This window comes from Dipodomys spectabilis, unplaced genomic scaffold (assembly GCF_019054845.1).
Source record: "Dipodomys spectabilis isolate Male_0828 unplaced genomic scaffold, ASM1905484v1 ptg000018l, whole genome shotgun sequence".
NCBI lineage: Eukaryota > Metazoa > Chordata > Mammalia > Rodentia > Heteromyidae > Dipodomys > Dipodomys spectabilis.
In genome coordinates, this window is record NW_024870695.1 from 17,270,924 (window position 1) to 17,289,504 (window position 18,581).

General features: G+C 42.6%; 2 protein-coding genes across 13 annotated transcripts in view; one reads left to right on the forward strand and one right to left on the reverse strand.

The window, feature by feature from the left end:
• The first annotated feature begins 9 nt into the window (after positions 1-9).
• Positions 10-5,412, forward strand: LOC122103199 (nucleoside diphosphate kinase B). The gene is made up of 5 exons (XM_042673659.1): positions 10-120; positions 355-487; positions 1,483-1,584; positions 4,037-4,149; positions 5,159-5,412. Exons 2-5 carry the CDS (start codon positions 362-364, stop codon positions 5,274-5,276), a joined length of 459 nt encoding a protein of 152 aa, XP_042529593.1. The 5' UTR covers positions 10-120; positions 355-361; the 3' UTR covers positions 5,277-5,412.
• A 1,811-nt stretch (positions 5,413-7,223) lies between these two features.
• Positions 7,224-18,581, reverse strand: part of Mbtd1 (mbt domain containing 1) — a 66,365-nt gene continuing 55,007 nt past the window's right edge. For all 12 annotated transcript variants that reach the window (XM_042671596.1, XM_042671605.1, XM_042671578.1 and 9 more), the window contains one exon: positions 7,224-10,432. In XM_042671596.1, coding sequence (XP_042527530.1) covers positions 10,314-10,432 — 119 coding nt within the window. In that variant the 3' untranslated portion in view covers positions 7,224-10,313. The remainder of the gene's footprint in view (positions 10,433-18,581) is intronic.

The window sequence follows — 18,581 nt, forward strand, 5'->3', positions numbered from 1 at the left end:
TTGGTCGGCGGGGTCCTGGGAGGCCCCACCCCTCGCCCCTCCTCCGGGTGGTCGCTCCCGCCTCCCGGCTTTCGCTGCTGCCGCTGCTGCCGCGATCGGATCTCCCCCTCCGGCTTCTCGGTAAGGCCTGGACGCCCTCCCTGGGCCCCCCGCCCTCCCGCAACCCCCTCTTCGGGTCCACCGGGTCTCCGCGTCCCGACTCCGGCCTGGGGCAGGGCGGGGCGGGGCCGGCAGCCGCGGAGCCACGTGTCCCAGGCCGGGCGGGTGGTGGAGGCCGGGCCGACGCCCACGTGGCTTCCTGGACCCAGGACCCAGCCCCGGCTGGCCGCCCTGACCGCACCTCTGGCCCCGCAGAAGAGCCATGGCTAACCTGGAGCGGACCTTCATCGCCATCAAGCCCGACGGCGTGCAGCGTGGCCTGGTGGGCGAGATCATCAAGCGCTTCGAGCAGAAGGGATTCCGCCTGGTGGCCATGAAGTTCCTGCGGGTAACGCGCCCCCTCGCCCCTCTGCGGCCGCCGGCTCGCCAGTGCTTTGCCTGCCGGGCAGCTGTTGGGCAGCGGCGGGTCCGCGTCTCCTTGCCCGAGGGCCCGGGGTCGGGTTCCCTCCCTCCAAAGTCCCTGTGCCCCGCGCCCCGCCCCAGGCCGCCCGCGGGCCCCGCTGGCCGCGTTCCCAGGCCACGGAGGACCCGGCGCCCTTGGGAAGGTGACTCCCGCCCGCCCGGGGCTGGGCACCTGGGCCCTGCGGAGGCCTCGGGTCGCCCCGGGGCCTCCGCCTGCCTGGCGCGTGGGTCGCGGAGGGCGTGGAGTCCGGAGCGGAGAGGAGCCTGGGGTTTCCTTCCGGCCCACGTGGGGCCGCGCTGGCTGGGGATGGGGGGCGGAGGGGAGGGGGGCGCACAGCTCTTGGGTGCTACCGCCTGAAACTTGGCCCTGATGGAGGTTTCGAGGTGCTGCGGCAGTGTGGGTCTGCTTCGGCAAGGGGCGCTTGACTGTAGTTTCCAGATTTTTCATTTGGGGCTCAAATCCGAGCCCCTACAGTTTTAAGGGGTAAGTAGTACCCAAGGACTGAAATTTCCATCAAGTCCCCTTCCCTGAAAGGGGATGTTGTCCGAAACGATGGAGAGGCGCTGGGTAGGCCCGAGGGCTTTGATGTGGTCTCTTTTCTCTGGCATATCGGTCCGTAGCAGCCACCCTTCTACTCCAGCTATCGAGATCCTCTGCTGAGGATTAGAAAATCTCATTGACAGCACAAGGATGTTTTTATGATCACAACAGCTTCTGCCCCATCTCCCCCCCCCCCCCTCCCGCCTCCGTCAAGGTGGCATTATGATTTGATTCAGATTTTAAAAATATGAGCCTTATGGATAAGTTGATAGACTAGACCTGAGTTTCAAAGAAGCTGCCATGTGGGCTTAGGAAAGGTGGGTTGGAGCCATATTTGAGCCTTTCCATTTGGTTTTCTAATGGGACCCTCTGAATGTCAGGCATCTGAGGAACACCTGAAGCAGCACTACATTGACCTGAAAGACCGTCCCTTCTTTCCGGGGCTGGTGAAATATATGAACTCTGGACCCGTGGTAGCCATGGTGAGTGCTGGGGGAAAATTGGGGAGGCCGAGAGGGAGGCCCCTGAGAGGAACCAGGGAAATTTCTCTGTGCCTGAGGTTCCCCCCCCCCCCCCTTCTTTTTCTGCCACCTTTACCTTTTTAATAACTTATGAGCAGCATTTTAATGAATTAAAATATTAACTTTTACCAACTACTTAGTTAAGGACTGGGGCCTTGCTGTGTTTCCCAGCCTGGCCTTGAACTTTGGTAGATGGCCTCCTGAGGTTGTGGTCTGTTCTTAGACTAACACCCCTCCTCAAGATTACCGACCTAAATTCTGTTTTACAAATAGAGGGTGCTGGTGTTTGGTTAAATTGGAGCATGGGAGGGGTTACAAGTTGAAGCCAAAAAAAGATTTTAGCCAAAAGGGTTAAGGGTGGGGCGGGTGGTAGGGTGTTTGCCTTGCTAGCTTTGACTTGCATATGTGGGGCTGTGCTGTAAGTTCCTCTGTGCTAAGCCCAGCTACACATAGAAACCAAAACAGATCTTAAAAAAAGGACCATCTCCTGGGTCAGTCTATCTGGAAAAAAAATGCTAAATTTCCTTTTTAATAGATTAAAAAAATTATTTTGTTACAAAGGTGTTGTACAGAGGGATTCCATAAGTCAGGTAATAAGTACATTTCTCTTTGGACAATGTCATCCCTTCGCTGGCTCTGACAGATGTTTTTAACCATAATGCTTCCTAGACAGAAATGAACACTTCAGGGATAGGAGGGGTGTTTCTAGCAATAAAGTTCAAACGCTAGTACCACCAAGAGTTAAATAAATACACTTCAAAATTTTCTCATGGAAAATTCAAATGGACCAAATGCCAGTGTCATGCTTGTAACCCTAGCTTCTCATGAGGCTGAGACCTGAATAATTGAGATTCAAAAACAGGTGAAGCTTATACCTGTAATCCTAGCTACTCAGGAGGCTTAGATCTGAGGATTTTGGTTTGAAGCCAGCCTGGGCAGGAAAACTGGTGAAAAGACTGAGACTCTTAGCTCCAATTAATCACCAAAAAAGCTGGGTGTGGAGCTGTGTGGTAGTTTGCTATCCTTGAGCAAAAAAGCTCAGAGAGACAGTACCTGGGCCCTGAGTTCAAGCCCCAGAACTGTCCCCTCCTCCCCCTTACCTTCCAACCCCAACAGTTGGAGCAGCATAGTCTTAGAGACTCCCGTTTCCACTTAACTAGCAAAAAGTCCAGCTTGACGCAGATGATAGAGTGGCCGCTGAAATGCGAAGCTTTTGAGTTCAAACTCCAGGACAAAGAAAAAAAAAAAACCAACTATGTGATACTTGAAGTAAAAGTTCTCTAGTCTTTGGATGTCCCACATGTCCAGTTGGGAGTAAAACTGAGGGTATAATTAATTGGGAGACACTGAAATCTCTGAGAAAAGACAACTTTCTGATCCTATGTGGCTGGCGGCTTTCTTCTGCTCTTCTTTGGAGTACTTTCCCATTTATGCCACTGTTGGCTGTCCTTGTCTTCTGGGATCTTTGTCATTGATGTACCCATCCTTTTTTGTTTTGCTGGTCCTTGAGCCTGAACTCTGGGCCTGGGCGCTGTTCCTCGGCTCTTCAGCTCAAGGCTAGCGCTCTACCACTTGAGCCAAAGTGCCACTTCCAGCTTTTTTTTTTTTTTGCTTATGTGGTGCTGAGGAATCAAACTGAGGGCCTCATGCATGCAAGGCAAGCGCTCTACCACTGAGCCACCTTCCCAGCCCCTGTACCCATCCTTTATAGTGGTTTTTTTTTTATTTTTTTGGGTCTGGTCATGGAGCATGAACTCTGGGCCTGGGCGCTGTCCCTCAGCTCTTCAGCTCAAGGCTAGCAAGCCATAGCGTCACTTCTGGCTTTTTTCCTTTTGCTTATGTGGTGCTGAGGAATCGAACCCAGGGCCTCATGCATGCAAGGCAAGCACTCTACCACTGAGCCACCTTCCCAACCCCTGTACCCATCCTTTATAGTGTTTTTTTTTTGTCTGTCATGGGGCTTGAACTCTGGGCTTGGGTGCTGTCCTTGAACTCTATAGTTCAAGGCTAGCGCTTTACCACTTGAAATAGCGCCACTTCCTGTTTTCTGTTGGTTTATTGGAGATAAGAGTTTCATGGACTTTTCCTGCCCAGGCTGGTTTTGAACCTCGATCCTCAGATCTCAGCCTCCAGAGTAGCTAGGATTACAGGCGTGAGACACCGGTGACCAGCCTTCATAGTATTTATAGCCATACCAGCATTCTTTAGTCCTGGTTAGTTTCCACCTTAGGTAGATTGGAAACTCCTCAAATTGAGTAGATCTTCCCTGTTTCACATTTGTTTTTGTTTTTCTCTTAAAGACCCCTACAATCTTTTGGGGTTTATGGGACAGTCTCTAGTTGATCTCTTTGGTGACTGCTATTAGGTAGGTGGGTAGATCTGTTTCAGTAATTCCTTCTTCTCTCTGGTCAAGGTCTGGGAGGGGCTGAATGTGGTGAAGACTGGCCGAGTAATGCTTGGAGAAACCAATCCAGCAGATTCTAAGCCAGGCACCATTCGAGGGGACTTCTGCATTCAAGTTGGCAGGTGAGTCCTGGGCAGGGGACTGGTAGGGCTATTTGAATAAACTACATTTAAGTGGAGTCTAGAACATTTTGACAGCAAGAAGAGTGAGTGGCCAGAGTACCTCATATGCATGGGTGAAAGTATAACAATGAAAGCTGTTGAAACTTGAGGAAGAGGAGAGAGTTTGAGAGGTGACTTTGATTCCCATACCTTGTATTGTACAGAAATGTCATAGTGAGACAGCTGCGCAATAGATGTTAATGAAAACTTGCACAGAACATTTTTTGATTTTTTTTTTTTTTGGTGCCGGTTCTGGGACTTGAACTCAAGGCCTAAGCTTCTTTTGCTCAAACCTAGTGCTCCACCACTTGAGCCACAGGTCTACTTTGGCATTTGTGGCAGTTTAGTGGAGATAAAATTCTCAAGAGTTTTCTGCCCTGTTTGGTTTCGAACCATAAGCCTCAGATCTCAGTCTCCTGAACAGCTAGGATTATAGGCTTGAGACACCGGTGCCCGTTTCTAGAGAACATTTTGTATATTTCCTAATTTTAGAATAAGTTGAACGTTGATAATTAGCATTGCATAAAGGCCTTCATAAATAGCTACTTCCTAGGTTACTTAAAATTCTACCCAGGCCCTTGCCCAAGGGAGCCACATATGGCTGTTGTCATGTGATAGGGCAGAAGGTACCTAAGTATGGGGAGAGGATGGGTTCTAGCTTTGCCCACAACCTCTGCGGTGGTGGGTGGGGCTCTCCCCTCCCCCATGTCCAGGGGTTTGACATATAGCTCTTTGGTTCTCTCTCCAACATAGTCATATCAAAACACTTCATGGCATTCAAACAGAATAAAGGTTCACAATTCCTTTTAAAACACGTTGGCTGGGGCAAAGGTATGCCCAATTTCCTTCCTCTGCTAAATAACCCTTTAAATACACTTGGGCAAAAACAACAACAAAACCCCAAAACAAAAAAACAAAATACACTTGGGCACTTTAAAACATAGTAACTAGTAATTGTTCTGTTTCTCAGGAACATCATTCATGGCAGTGACTCAGTAAAAAGTGCTGAGAAGGAAATCAGCTTATGGTTTAAGCCTGAAGAATTGGTTGATTATAAGCCTTGTGCTCATGACTGGGTCTATGAGTAGAAGTGGACACAGCAGGGGTCCTGATCACCTTTAGCAAAACACCTGAGTCCCTGGACCCAGCTCTCCGTTTTACTGACAGAATGATACGATGGAACTTTTCTAAAGCATATTTACCAATAAAGCCTTTGGAACTAGGGGTACAGAGTCCTGTGCTGATTTGATGCTGAGAAGTGACTTTGTTTCCCTGGTTTAGTGGCATTACCCAAACAAACGAGTCCTATTTATTGTGGAGGAATTCTTTCTCCAAATATGCGTGTAGTTGAAGACATCAAGGAAAACTAATAGGGAGAAGGGCAAAGTATGGCCCTGGCTGTAAATGTTTAAGGATTTGTAGGAATTTGGTAAAGCGAGCATAGACATTAGTCAGGTGGTCTAGATTTACATTGGTGGAAATCTAAAGACAGGTAAAATGGGGATACCTACCATTGGTATGCATGATTTAAGAAACTATGCAGTTCACCTCTGGCTTGTCCATAGCTGGTACACAGGTGTTCCCACAATCATGTACTCTTTGTTACACTGGGGCATAACTCAGGGCTCTACCCCTTGAGCCGCAGCTATACTTCCAGCTTTTTAGTGGTTAACTGGAGATAAAGAGTCCCAGATTTATCTGCCTAGGACCTCAACTTCCTAGGATTATAGGTATAAGCCACTGATGCCTGGCTGCAACGAGATATTTAGCATACTGTTTCTTAGCAGTGGGTGGCCTAAAAATTTGAAGTAAAGGCCGGGTGCCTGTGGCGTATGCCTGCAATTCTCAGGAAGCTGAGATCTAAGGATCGTGGTTTGAAGCCAGCCTGGACAGAAATGTCCCTGTGAGATAATGTCCCTGAGATTACCCACTCAAAAACTGGAAATGGAGCTGTGGCTCCAAGTGGTAGAGTGCTAGACTTAAGCAAAGAGCTCAAGGACAGTGCCCAGGCCGAGTTCAAGCCCCACAACTGCCCCCCCCCCTCCAAAAGTTGGTTGGCACAGTTGTAAAGGCATCTGTATCACATTTTTTGTAGTCTGTTGTCATTTCCAAACCTCTGTAGACAGGGGCTGAAGTTGTCATCACTGTTTGTCAATGATGTGGTCATGCCAATGTCGTGGAGCCTGGAGAAGTGCCTACACTCTTGGTGGCATGCGTAGAAAAGACGAAGTTCTGTGGCCCCTTCCAGGTCTCCCCCTACGCATCTTTCCCATCTATCTCTATATTCTTCATTGTGAGGTGCTCCAGTGGATCAAATCCATTGAAGTACAAGCTGCCATCTGAGTCATGTGACAGGCACTTAAGAAGTGTACAGATTCCTCTGATGAATGAGGACACCAGCTGAATTGAGGAAGAACTGTTTAGTGTGGGGGAATGAAGCCTACAGAGCAGTGGGGGGTGCAGGTCTGGAGTCTTCGCTTGGGAGTACAGCCTCAGATTCCCAACAACCCCCAGTCCCTCGGTCTCCCACTGTCAGTTAGCTAAGTAACTTCATTATGCTTACTTCCTGCCCCCACCTTAAAAGTTTGGTCCTAGGGCTGGGAAGGTGGCTCAATGGTAGAGTGCTTGCCTTGCATGCCTGAGGCCCTGGGTTGGATTCCTCAGCACCACATAAGCAAAAAGAAAAAACCCGGAAGTGGCGCTGAGACTCAAGTGAAGAGTGCTAGCCCTGAGCTGAAGAGCTGAGGGATGGAGCCCAGGCCCGAAGTTCAGGCCCCATGACCGGACCCCCCCCAAAAATAAAAAAGTGTGGTCCTGTTGTGGGCTATAGCCCTGTCCCTCCCTGCCTGTTAATCCCGCACCCATCCACTCTAGTCCTTCCTGCTAACACATTCCCTTCATGCCCAGCACCTGGCTCTACCTCCTTGTGTCATATCACAGTCCCAAGCAGGAAGATATGGCCAGCATTCACAGGATACATGACTCTCTCCAACCCCCACCCCCAACACCAACAAATTAACTTGCTCAAACACACCTAACTTTAACATTTTATTTTGTGTAAAAAAGGGCAAATTTAGTGAATTATTTTCATCTTGTACACAAAGTTATAATTTTAATGCTTTTCACATCCATGCTGAGTTTGCAATTTGGTAAAAATGAAGGAAACATAAATTTCTCCAAAGGAATTTTTCACGCCATTATATACACTTCGTGAGAAAGTTTGAAATACTTTCTCAGTAATCATGTTACCAGAAAATAAAAGATTAAATTTGTACAGATATTGATCTATATATCAAATACATACAGAAATGATGTAAAAACCTTAATGCAGTTTACTTTGACCTCTGTCCTCAAAAGATTTGCCCAGGGACAGATGCTTTCTTTTGTATAAATGACTGTGGCTTTATTTAAAATATGAAAATCAAAGGAAGAAACCCAGTTTAATCACAGTATTTTTAAAATCCCTTCCCAATATTAAAGGATCATTACCAAATATATAGCACCATAATACAAATATTGATGGGAGGGGGAATTCACATCACGCAAAATTAATAATAATAAAAACAAACAAACACTGAAAAAACCCGTGTTAGTATCCGTAGAGTAAGAAGTTGATAACAGCTTTAGCTTTCCTCATACACAGCAAGGAAAAGGTTAAGAGTTTGAACTAACAAAGTTCCCAAGTAATCCGAACAGGAAAGAAAACAAAAACAAATAAAAAATACAAACTCAAGGTCAGCAGTACATTTGAACCGTAAGAGAATGGGACTACTGAGTTGTACGACTGGAGTTATGGCTACGACATAAATCTCCTCTGCAGTAACTTATTTCCTATTCATCATAAGCAGCAGGAGTGAGAATCTGAACAATGAAGAGGGCTCCGGGCTTCAGGCTGGGTTTAGACTATACAAGGTCCTTACCAAGCCTTAAACTGTTGGTCACTGGATCGAGATAAGAAACACTTAACAAGTGGCCCGGAGATTCTAGAACACTCAGAGCTTGGTTTGGCTGTAGAACTGAAGTTTATAAAACCCGGCTACAAACGAGCATTTCACAGAACTGTTGGTAGGACTGGTGGGCTCCCAACCACACCAATCCTGGGATATGCAGTTCCCTAGAGTCCCTACCTCCAAGGTACCGGCAGTTATACCCGACCTGTACCAAGGAACCAGAGTCCTGGGTCTAATCTGAGCCTGAGATTAAAGACTACTGTCACCTTTGCCTTGGACCTCTTCTAGGCTTTAAGCTCATAGGAAGATTCTTCAAAGTTAAAGATCTGGGAAGTGTGAGGATGTCACATTTACAGTACGTCCCTCTCAGTAATGCTGTTCAAGATAAATATCCAGTAATTTGATAGCTGAATTCACATATATTTGACACATGAGAATCAACCTGCGTTGATGTGATCTGCATTTATGCCCCCAGAGTCAGTATTAAGAAATGCTGACATGTGATTCCATACATTCTTACACTATAAAGTAACACAATTTACTTCCAGTAGCGACTACAAAACCTTATGTATGTTATTAACCCCTCTTGCATAGAATGAGGTAAACCTGTGCGTATTACCAATGCTATTATTCCCAAAAGTAGAGCAATATTTTAGAAAATTAAATTGCTGGTTTTTTTTTTTTTTTAATGTTTCTATGCATTTTAAAACTCAAAAATCTTACCTAAAATGGTCTCCTGGGGCTTTCCACTAACATTTTTTTTTTTTTTTAAAGCATTCCATAGGCTGAAGGACTGTAGAGGTTAATCATTTTGATTAATTTCTAATTAGCCCTGCCTGTTTTCCAGAGGAGATGGTCAGCATTACCACTCTGAAGAGGCCAGGCTAAGACCCCGAGCACTTCTAAAACAGATGCAATGAATTCCTGAGAGTTTATAGTTTATGAACCTTACTGGTAAACGCTAGTGCTCTCTCATTCAGTCACAACTCGGTAGGTTAGAAAATGCAGAGAGCAAACCTTTCATCAATTTACCCTTTTATCCTACTTTTAAAGGATGCCAAGTGAATTTTAAAATAGGGAATGTTCAAAATGGTCCAAATCAGTTATATTGTTAAAAGAAATTATGACAAAGACGATTCAAACTATATATATGGAATTTTAAGAAAATGAAATTCTCTTTCAAATTGGTTTTCTAACAAATCCAAGATAGTTAAAAGTGGAGCTGGAATGATTCTGAAATCTACATCTATTGGCTTTGATCACTTTAGAACGTGATTCTCCTGATAATGCAGACATTTTTTTTGGGGTGTGGCTGCACCAAGCTGCTATCTCCAGACAGAGGGAAATGGGCACAGTACCCATCAGAATCCCTCCTGTGGGGTTTGTTAGCAAGGAAAACAAAGGAAACTCAGGACAATATTGCATTTTCCCAACCCTTCAACATGTAGACTGATCCTGTATATCTTGTCAACCATTCCAGTTTAAGATTTTAGTGTTAGGATAATTTTACTCCTTTCCTACTTAAAAGAGAACATTGAAAGTATACAGAGTTCTTCCAGTTTCATGTAGAACTCCAAATACATTTTTGCAGAATGAAAAACTTCTGTACATTTAAAGTGGGCTGCAATAAAATGCTAATGAGCAGAGTAAATGGCCCCTTCTGTATGAACACGGGGAGGAGCCTCTGTGAGGGTTCAGATGCATATTTCTGCAGCGAAGGAAGCTGGAGATGTGACTGGCCTAACTTCTGAAATCCAAAAATCTCCCAACAGGTACCAAGAAGGTTCATTTGTAATGACAGTTCATTTGCATTTACAACTATCTCCTTCGAAAATCATTTCCTTCAATCCTGCTACCTAAACTTTAATCTTACCAAAAAAGTTAGAATTTCAGTTCTTGTTAACAATGCACATAAATCCAAACTTGGAAAATATTACAAAATTCTTTCAAAAGCTTCAAATACAACACAAAAATTGTCCATCTTTATAAATTGAAAAATTCCCCCCCCCCCCCACTAAAATAGTTTCCCCACCCACCTGAAAAATCTGGAACTGAAATTTTCTGTGTTTAGCAAAATGTCCCAGTAGAATAGCCCGCTGTACAGCTAGATTGATTATAAATCAGTCCTGTGTAAAATTTTCCCCCTCCCACCCTCAAGTTTCTGAGCCATCTCATTCATGGCTCTTGTTTGATGTAGAAGTTGGCAGAGCCATTGCTTTCCTGATCAGATGCTCCTTGGAGGAAGTTATAGTCCTCTCCATCTAGCAACTCCTCCTTCAGTTGCAGCGTAGTCACTGTGTGGGAGAGAAAATGTAAGGGATGTTACCAAACTCGGAGTATCCACATTGCCTTCAGTCTTCATGCTATCAACTCTACAGTTAGTAAGACTTCATTTCTTCGATAATTCTTAAGACAAAATCCTGCAGGGCCAGGGATGTAGCTCAGTGGTGGATTGCTGCCAAGCTTGCAGGAGCAAGTATGAACACTGAATTCTTTAAAAGTCTTTGCCATGCTGGGAACGAATGTAGAACCTTGGGGGTTTGCTAGGCAACAACTGCACTACTGGGCTACACTCCCAGCATTAATTTAAAATTTCAAACTATATTGGCTACTAAGGGATAATCTGAAAAGAAATAACACTGCACACCAGACAAGGTAAGAATGAGGAATTTTCTTGTGTTTCAGCATTCACTTTTAAGTCAGTGTCTATAGAAAGGATGCATTTCTTGGATGTTTCTGAAGCATAATAACAACACAAGAAATTTGGCTTTAATTTTATCATCCCCAAGGAGCACCAGTATTTTAATTTTTGTGGTGCTGGGGCTCAAACTCAAGAGCCTCACACACAGGAGGCAAAATGTTCTATCACTGAGATAGACGACCTCCAGCCAAGGGATATCTATTAAAAAGACTTCCTGGGTTGGCATGGTGGTACATGCCTGTAATGTCAGCCCTTGGAAGACTGACATAAACCAAGATCCTTCCTCAAAAACAAGACAAAACCAAAAATGAAAAAATACACAAACAAAAAGACTTCCTTCAGAAAAAGGTAAGAATCTCCTGTTTAAAAATCATAAATATAAATCTACTAAGTTACATTAAACTTATATACTTATAAAAATAAGCCTAATATTAAACTCATATTAAATTTGTAATTATAGAGAACCTGGGTAATTGTTTTAGTTAAAATACAAAACTAGCAGCTATGCATGGTGGTGAATACCTGTAAACCCATCCACTTGGGAAGCAGAGGCTGGAGGATTGTGCCAGTAGGGGCAAAGTCAGCAATACCATACCTCAGAAAGCAAAATACAGGGCTGGAAGTGTTAAATCATTTCCCTAGAAAGCTTAAAGCCCGGAGCTCAAACTCTGTTACTGGGGGAATAAAAAGAAAAGGCAGCAACAGGAAAATATAAACCAAAGGGCTGGGATGTGTGCCTCAAGTGAGAGCAGTACTGGGGGGGTGGGGGCTCACTGACAGCAGTGTGTAAAATTACTATGGTAAAATGGATGTTTCCAATATTAACAGTAGTGTCCACTGCTTGTCAGAGTTCTTATCTGACAACTTTATACTGAAAACAAATCAACAGTATAAGCAGTCCTCAATTTATGAATAGACTATGATCCAGTATGTCTTTATTTCAATGGAGAACTGTTTCCAATCTCTGGCGGCCACAGAATAAATGATGATCAGAACTCTTAGTTCTAAGGGCTTTATTATATAAGTAAGGGCCAAGAGAAAAGGAATTTTCTTTGATGAGCCCCAAATTGATCACAGGCCAAGTTTAACTTTGCGATTTTCCTATCTCCTTTTATGAGCCTCTCAATACAACTACCCAGTGCTCTACTGCTGACCTATACTTTTTAGTTCCCATTTCTTGATTTTAGTTGTAGAAAATGATTAAAAAAAAATAGCCTGTAGCCAGATGCCAGTGGCTCACACCTGTAGACCTCAGAATCTTGGTTTGAAGCCAGCTGTGGCAGGAAAGGCTGTGAGACTCTAATTAATCACCAACAGCCAGAAGTAGAGCTATGGCTCAAGTGACAGAGCACTAACTTTGAGCAAAAAAAAAAGCTCAGGGACAGCACCCAGGCCTTGAGTTTAAGCCTTAGGCCTGGCACCAAACAAAACAAAACACCCCCCCCCCCCCAAAAAAAAACAAAAACCAACACCACCAAACAAAAACAAAAACAAAAAAACAGGGTCAGGTGATGGTGGCTTACATCAATCCTAGCTACTCAGGAGAATGAGATCAAAGGACTGATGTCTAAAGCCAGCTGGCCTTATAGACATCAGGTAAATTAGAGAGACTGTTATCTCCGATTAACCAGCAAAAAGGCAGAAGTAGAGGTGTGGTTCAAGACACAAAGTGAGAGCACAAGGCCCTGAGTTCAAGCCCCAGTTTGGCATAAAAACAAACTAAAAAACAAAGCAATCCCCAAAAGGAATAATCTTTTGAGAGAAAACCATTTATTTTTGTTATTTTGATATTTGTTTTGGTATTGGTGAAGAAGAATCACCCAAAGACAGAAAAGTGAATACATCTGGTGTATAATAACAAAACACCAATCAAGTCAGTTAAAGTTTAGCAAGTAAAACTAGATTTCTTAAAAAAAAAAAAACAAACCAAAAATCTGCTTAATAAAAATGCTGTTACAGAGAACAATACCAAGTGTGTAATAGTTATCTTTCAAATCTAACCAACATGCATTAGGTGTTAGTGACATTTTAACAATACCATAAAAACAAGACACAAGGAACAGAAAATCCAGATTTCATTAAAGGTGCAGTACCCACAATAAAAGGTTGGTTAAAACAGTATCTTATTACATGATGATCAGATGGCTAAATGAATGGTAATTACTATGCTTCAAGATCAAACATGTTTTACTCATATGGATGTTTTTTTAAAATGTAGAAAGATAAGCTGAGTTTTATAACCCATCCTGGAGCTACATGCATTTTCAATATCAGAAATTAAATTCTCTGAATTAGGCTTCTAGTTATGTGAAAATATGGAAATGATGTGCTTAAAAGAATCACTGAAGATAAAGGTGAAACATTCACTCAGATGTGGAATGTTTTAATGCAATGTTCCATTGTTTCCATGGAGCCCAGAAGAAAGCCTGTCTGGTATGTTCATTCATACTAATCATTTCTCCTTTCCAGACCTTATTCTCAATGAATGATGGATGAGATAAATAGCTCCTGCACCTAATGGCACTTTCTGTAATACATTTTCTTAGCTCTGATTTTACAGAGGTCACTTTGTTGACAATAATCACTAACCTTTCAAAAGACAGATTAATGGGTATGACATTTTCGCAGCTACCAAGCTTTCAAATAATATACTCAACAGTTACTCAATGTGGCTTTCAGGTAATTAAGTAGTAATGCAGTCCCTACAGTGTCACCAGAAGAAAGCATCCCAACACGCCTCAAGATGTACCCTCAGCTCAGAAGACACTAGAGGAAAAGGGAAGTCGCATTGGAGTCACATGGTTTCCTTCCATCATGGGGTTTTGCAATCCCGGGAAGCCACGCAGTTTTCCACGAATCAGAATCTCACAAAACAAAACACGTGCCTCTAAAATTAAATCTGTTTAAAGACAATACACTGAAAATCCAGTAAAAATTCAAACATCAGAACTCACAATATCTATATTTAATTAGGTAAAGGAAGTCTATTTTATAAATAGCAAGTATAAGAAACCGGAATGCCTTTTAGATAGATTTTTGAAAGGTTTCCATTAATGAGCATGTAACTTTGGGTTTGTAATGATAATTTGTTTTTAGAAGGGCACAATTTCCTCTAGCATAAGGATATTAGAATGATCTTTAGAAAAACAGGACTTGTAAGAAGCAAGAAGGCTTCTCCATCTCTCACACTGTGAGAATACGTTTCAAGAGGGTCGACCCCTCCCTCCCAAAAAAACCCAAAGAGAAAAACTGATGGCTTTAAATGTAAAAATATTAATAAATAGAAGAAACTGAAGAAAACAGTTTCTAGGCACTAAGTCTTATAAAAAGATGTTTTAAAGAATGTTGTTCAGATTTAAACAATTAGTTTAAGAGCAAGTTAAGCAAGTTACATGACAGATACAACTTTGGCTTTGAAGTGAGAGGACCTGGACTCCTGTCTACAGTTCACCCTGTGAAAGTGCAGCCTTCCTGACAATGCTGCCACCTTTTTCTTAGCAATTACAAAGGGCAAAATCCTTCTGCTGTCTTGCAATCTAGCTCCCTGGCCTAATGAATTAAAACTCAAACTAAATGTCATGTACCTAGTTTAATCACTACACATACAGGAACATGAAATTAATGGAAATACATTTCACTCAAATTCAACACCAAGATCACACAGGCACTGATTGCATTCCTTTATATATGAAAGTCACCCCAGATCAAGGTAATGTTACTACCAAACCTCAAAGTTCTCTAGAACTCAAAACACAGCTCCTTTTATGAATGAGATGTTATGGAATGTTATGAAGAAAGCCTTACTTTGGTCTGATCAAGCAGACAGATCCCTCACAAGAATTGTGAAATGTAAAATATTTAACCATTTCAATGCAAGCATGAAACAGAAGTTGTTTCACAATTCCATAAAGTGAAATGGTAATTGCACCCTAAGTTGAATTGAAGCTCAACAAAAAGTCCTTTCCTGAGATGGCATGTCTTAGTGAAGTGACTATCAAGGAGCAGTGAGAATGAATATTTTTAAGTAAAAGAAAATAAAAACTTCAATGAGTCAGCGCACCTGTCATGCCAGACCATGCTTTGTCTCCCACCACCCTGCCCAGCACGTTGCCCTCTGAAGCACCTGAGGTGCTGCATGACTAGTTACCTGTTTTGAGGCTGGGCCTGAACTCTCGGCTAGTGCTGGGAGGTGGGAAGGCCTCAGGGGCTGTCTGTGCTGGCAGGGTTCCATATGGAGGAGGAGTCAACTCTTCGTCACCAGAGAAGCTCCTCCGCACCCCGCTCGACAAACTGACAGGCTTCTTCCCAACTGGCATCTTCCTCTCTAAACATCAAGTCAGACTAAAGTAAGCTTTGACTTTTCTGCGTGGTAAGAAAAGTGCATTTTGTATAACTAGGAAAGCTGGTTGCATAGGACAGATACTCTTTGGCAGAGAGAACTGACCACACCAGACTATGTCTGAAAACAAGGGTGTGTGTGTGTAGTGAGACTGTTTCTACTTTCTCAGACAGCCCTGATGTTGTTTCTACTTTCTCAGACAGCCCTGATGTCTCTCAAATAAATTTCAAACAAAGTAAAATGAACTACAGAGCATTTAGTATGAAGAATAGCTGGCTAATTTCTTTCAGGAGAATTTCAGCTTGAGATAGGATAAAAAGCCAGTGGAAGACCAAGAAGGTGTTTTAATTATCTTCTTCAGTTCTAGGGACCAGTAGGGCTTTGTAAAGCATGCTAGCATGCATGCATGTAAAGCATGCATATCTTGAGAGGTCTTTTTGTGTGTGTGTGTGTGTGTGTGCTGGTCCTAGGATCTGGGCACTGTCCCTAAGATTCTTTTGCTCAAGGCTAGAACTCTACCACTTGAGGCATAGTGCTACTTTTGGCTTTTCTTTAGTTGATAAAAGTCTCCCAGACTTTCCTGCCTGGGTTAGCTTTGAACTGTGATCCTCAGATCTCAGCCTCCTGAAAATAGCTAGGATTTGGCACCCAATTTAAAGTACTCCATTCCATTGCTTAAACACTGGCCTTCAGGGAGAAATCACACTTAGTCAAGGTTCAGACTTATCAACTGTGCAGCAGGAAAGTATTGATTAAAAGTCGTAACTTTTAGTTAGCAATGTATCTTTTCAGTAAGTACTTTTCTTTTTTTGGTTGGTTATGGGACTTGAACTGTGGGCTTGGGCGCTGTCCCTGTGCTCTTCAGCTCAAGGCTAGCGCTCTACCACTTGAGCCACAGCACCACTTCCAGTTTTCTGAGTGGTTTATTGGAGATAAGAGTCTCACAGACTTTCCTGCCTGGGCTGGCTTTGAACCGCGATCCTCAGATCTCAGCCTCCTGAGTAGTTAGAGCCACCGGCGTCTGGCAGTACTTTTAATTCTTATACAAAGCTTACGACTTTTGCTTCTAAGTCTGTAACCTAAGTTCTTTTGAAATCAATTCATCACATCCTTTGGTTTCAGGCTCATAAAAAACCATAAGCCTTTGATGACTTTACACAAAATGTTTTCACCAGCCTAAGATATAGTTTGAACTTTGAAAATACTAAACTACCCATCAAGTACAGTGAACTAAATAGGTTGTAAGCCGATTAATATGAATGTGTACATATAATTGCAACTGTAAGTTAAGTCTCTTTTTCTCCAAAGTATATAACAGCACAGATAAAAAACATTTCAGTTTCAGAAAATCAGAACTAAAGATAATCTAAGACAGCAGTACTCCTATATAAAATAATCTGGAAGCTAAATTACTAGCAGGTACACACTCAACTCTCAATTGCCAAAATAAAACCATGTGCAGTGACTACTTAAGACTCTTTCCAGCATAATATACCCTGTAGGGGTAAAAAGAGAAATCTCCAACTCACAGTAGCCTCTGAATATGGTAAAACTTAAAATGGAAATTACTGTTGCTTTTTCTGCTCCACAATTACTTGACAGAAAGAGGCTTTTGAGATCAGTCTAGCTAACAACTCTCCCTTTATGGCACAAACTCAGCTCATTAATCACCAACCTAGGTAACAAATTGAGTATCTGTCTCTACAAAAAGGATAACACCACCAAACAACATTCTGATGAACTTTAAGTAGAAAAAGACTAAAGAGCTATAAGATGAAACAATAAAGGCAGAAAAAAAAATTATATCAGCAAACTCAAAGACAAATGCAAGGTGTGTAGTCCATCCGCTGCTACCTGTGTGCTGTGGTGCTGGCTTGGGGTTTGAAACCCTAAGTTCTGTTATCTTTGGAACTGAAGTTTTGTGGGAAAATTTTCTAGTAAGCTACATTTTTAAGAAAAAAAGACAAAAAACCCAACCCCCCCACAAACCAAAAATGAATAGCACCTTACAATGAAAACATCTGCTTAACACTTCAATTCTAACATTCAGGAAAGTTTTTGGTAAAGTTTTGTCAACAAAACCATAGTTACTTGGTGACATATTTATAATATTTACTTGGCCTATTTTATGTATTTACATTTTGCTTCAGAAAATGCTCCAGAATCTGCAATGGATATTATGCAGTATACTCTACATACATTGTTTCTTTTCTAAAATCCACGCCAGGTGCTGGTGGCTCACACCTGTAATCCTAGCTACTCAGGAGGATGAGATCTGAGGATCTCAGTTTGAAGCCAGCCTATGTAAGAAAGTCCCTGACACTCTTATATCCAAATAACCCCCCAAAAGCTAGAAGTGAAGCTGTGGTTCAAGTGGTAGAACACTATTCTTGAGCAAAAAAAGTTCAGGGACAGTGTCCAGGCCAGAGTTCAAGCTGCAAAACTGGCCCAACAACAACAACAACAAAAATTCCAAAAGTTTCTGAATTCTGAAACACATGGCCCCAGGGGTTTCTAGTAAGTATTGTGGGTTTGTATTTCTAAGTCCCAAGAAAAACTTAAAGGCATTAGAGATGATATCTTTAATACTAAAAGCTATCAAAGTATCAGCTAAGAAATATATTTTAGGGTGGGGAATGTGGCTTAGTGATAGAGTGCTTGCCTAGCATGCATGAAGCCCTGGGCTTGACTCCTCAGTACCACATACACAGAAAAAAGCCAAAGTAGTGCTGTGGCTCAAATGATAAGAGTGTTAGCCTTGAGCAAAAGAAGCTCAGAGACAGTGCCCATGCCCTGAGTTCAAGCCCCAGGACAGACAAACAAACAAACAAAAAATATATTCTATGTATAGCCATTTTACTCAGCGCATCTAGAAATATGATAAATATTACTAAAAATGGACATTCTCATTCTTAATTTTTATCTTGTGATATTGACATCTTACTTGATCAACTACATATTTCTTTCCATTCCCCTAACCCATTAGCTCAAAATAATTTAAAACCTGTAAGTCACAATGAACCCTGTAAGTTACAGTGAAGAAAGTTTGTGAACTGTGCACTCCACCCATCAATCAATAAAGGCGATTCTTCATAAGCCACTAAGTACAAATACATCCTTAATTCCATGTCCTAGAAACCAAATTCTGAAATCTCAGTCTTGTCCAACAGAAAGTGAGAAAAGGGGTTAAACCAGCCTGTTGATCTATTTTACAGAAAGCCTAGAGCTCATACCTGCTATGGTTCATCTTCAGACATGAAATTGCAATGGGAACTTATCCTAAGCTCATTCGGCTGAGTGCAGCCTCATCCATCTGATCTGGTAATATTCTCAACCTCTTTTTGATGAATACCAGTCCTTCCCTTCCCAGTAGCAGGTGGGGAAAAATTAATTCTGAGAGTGT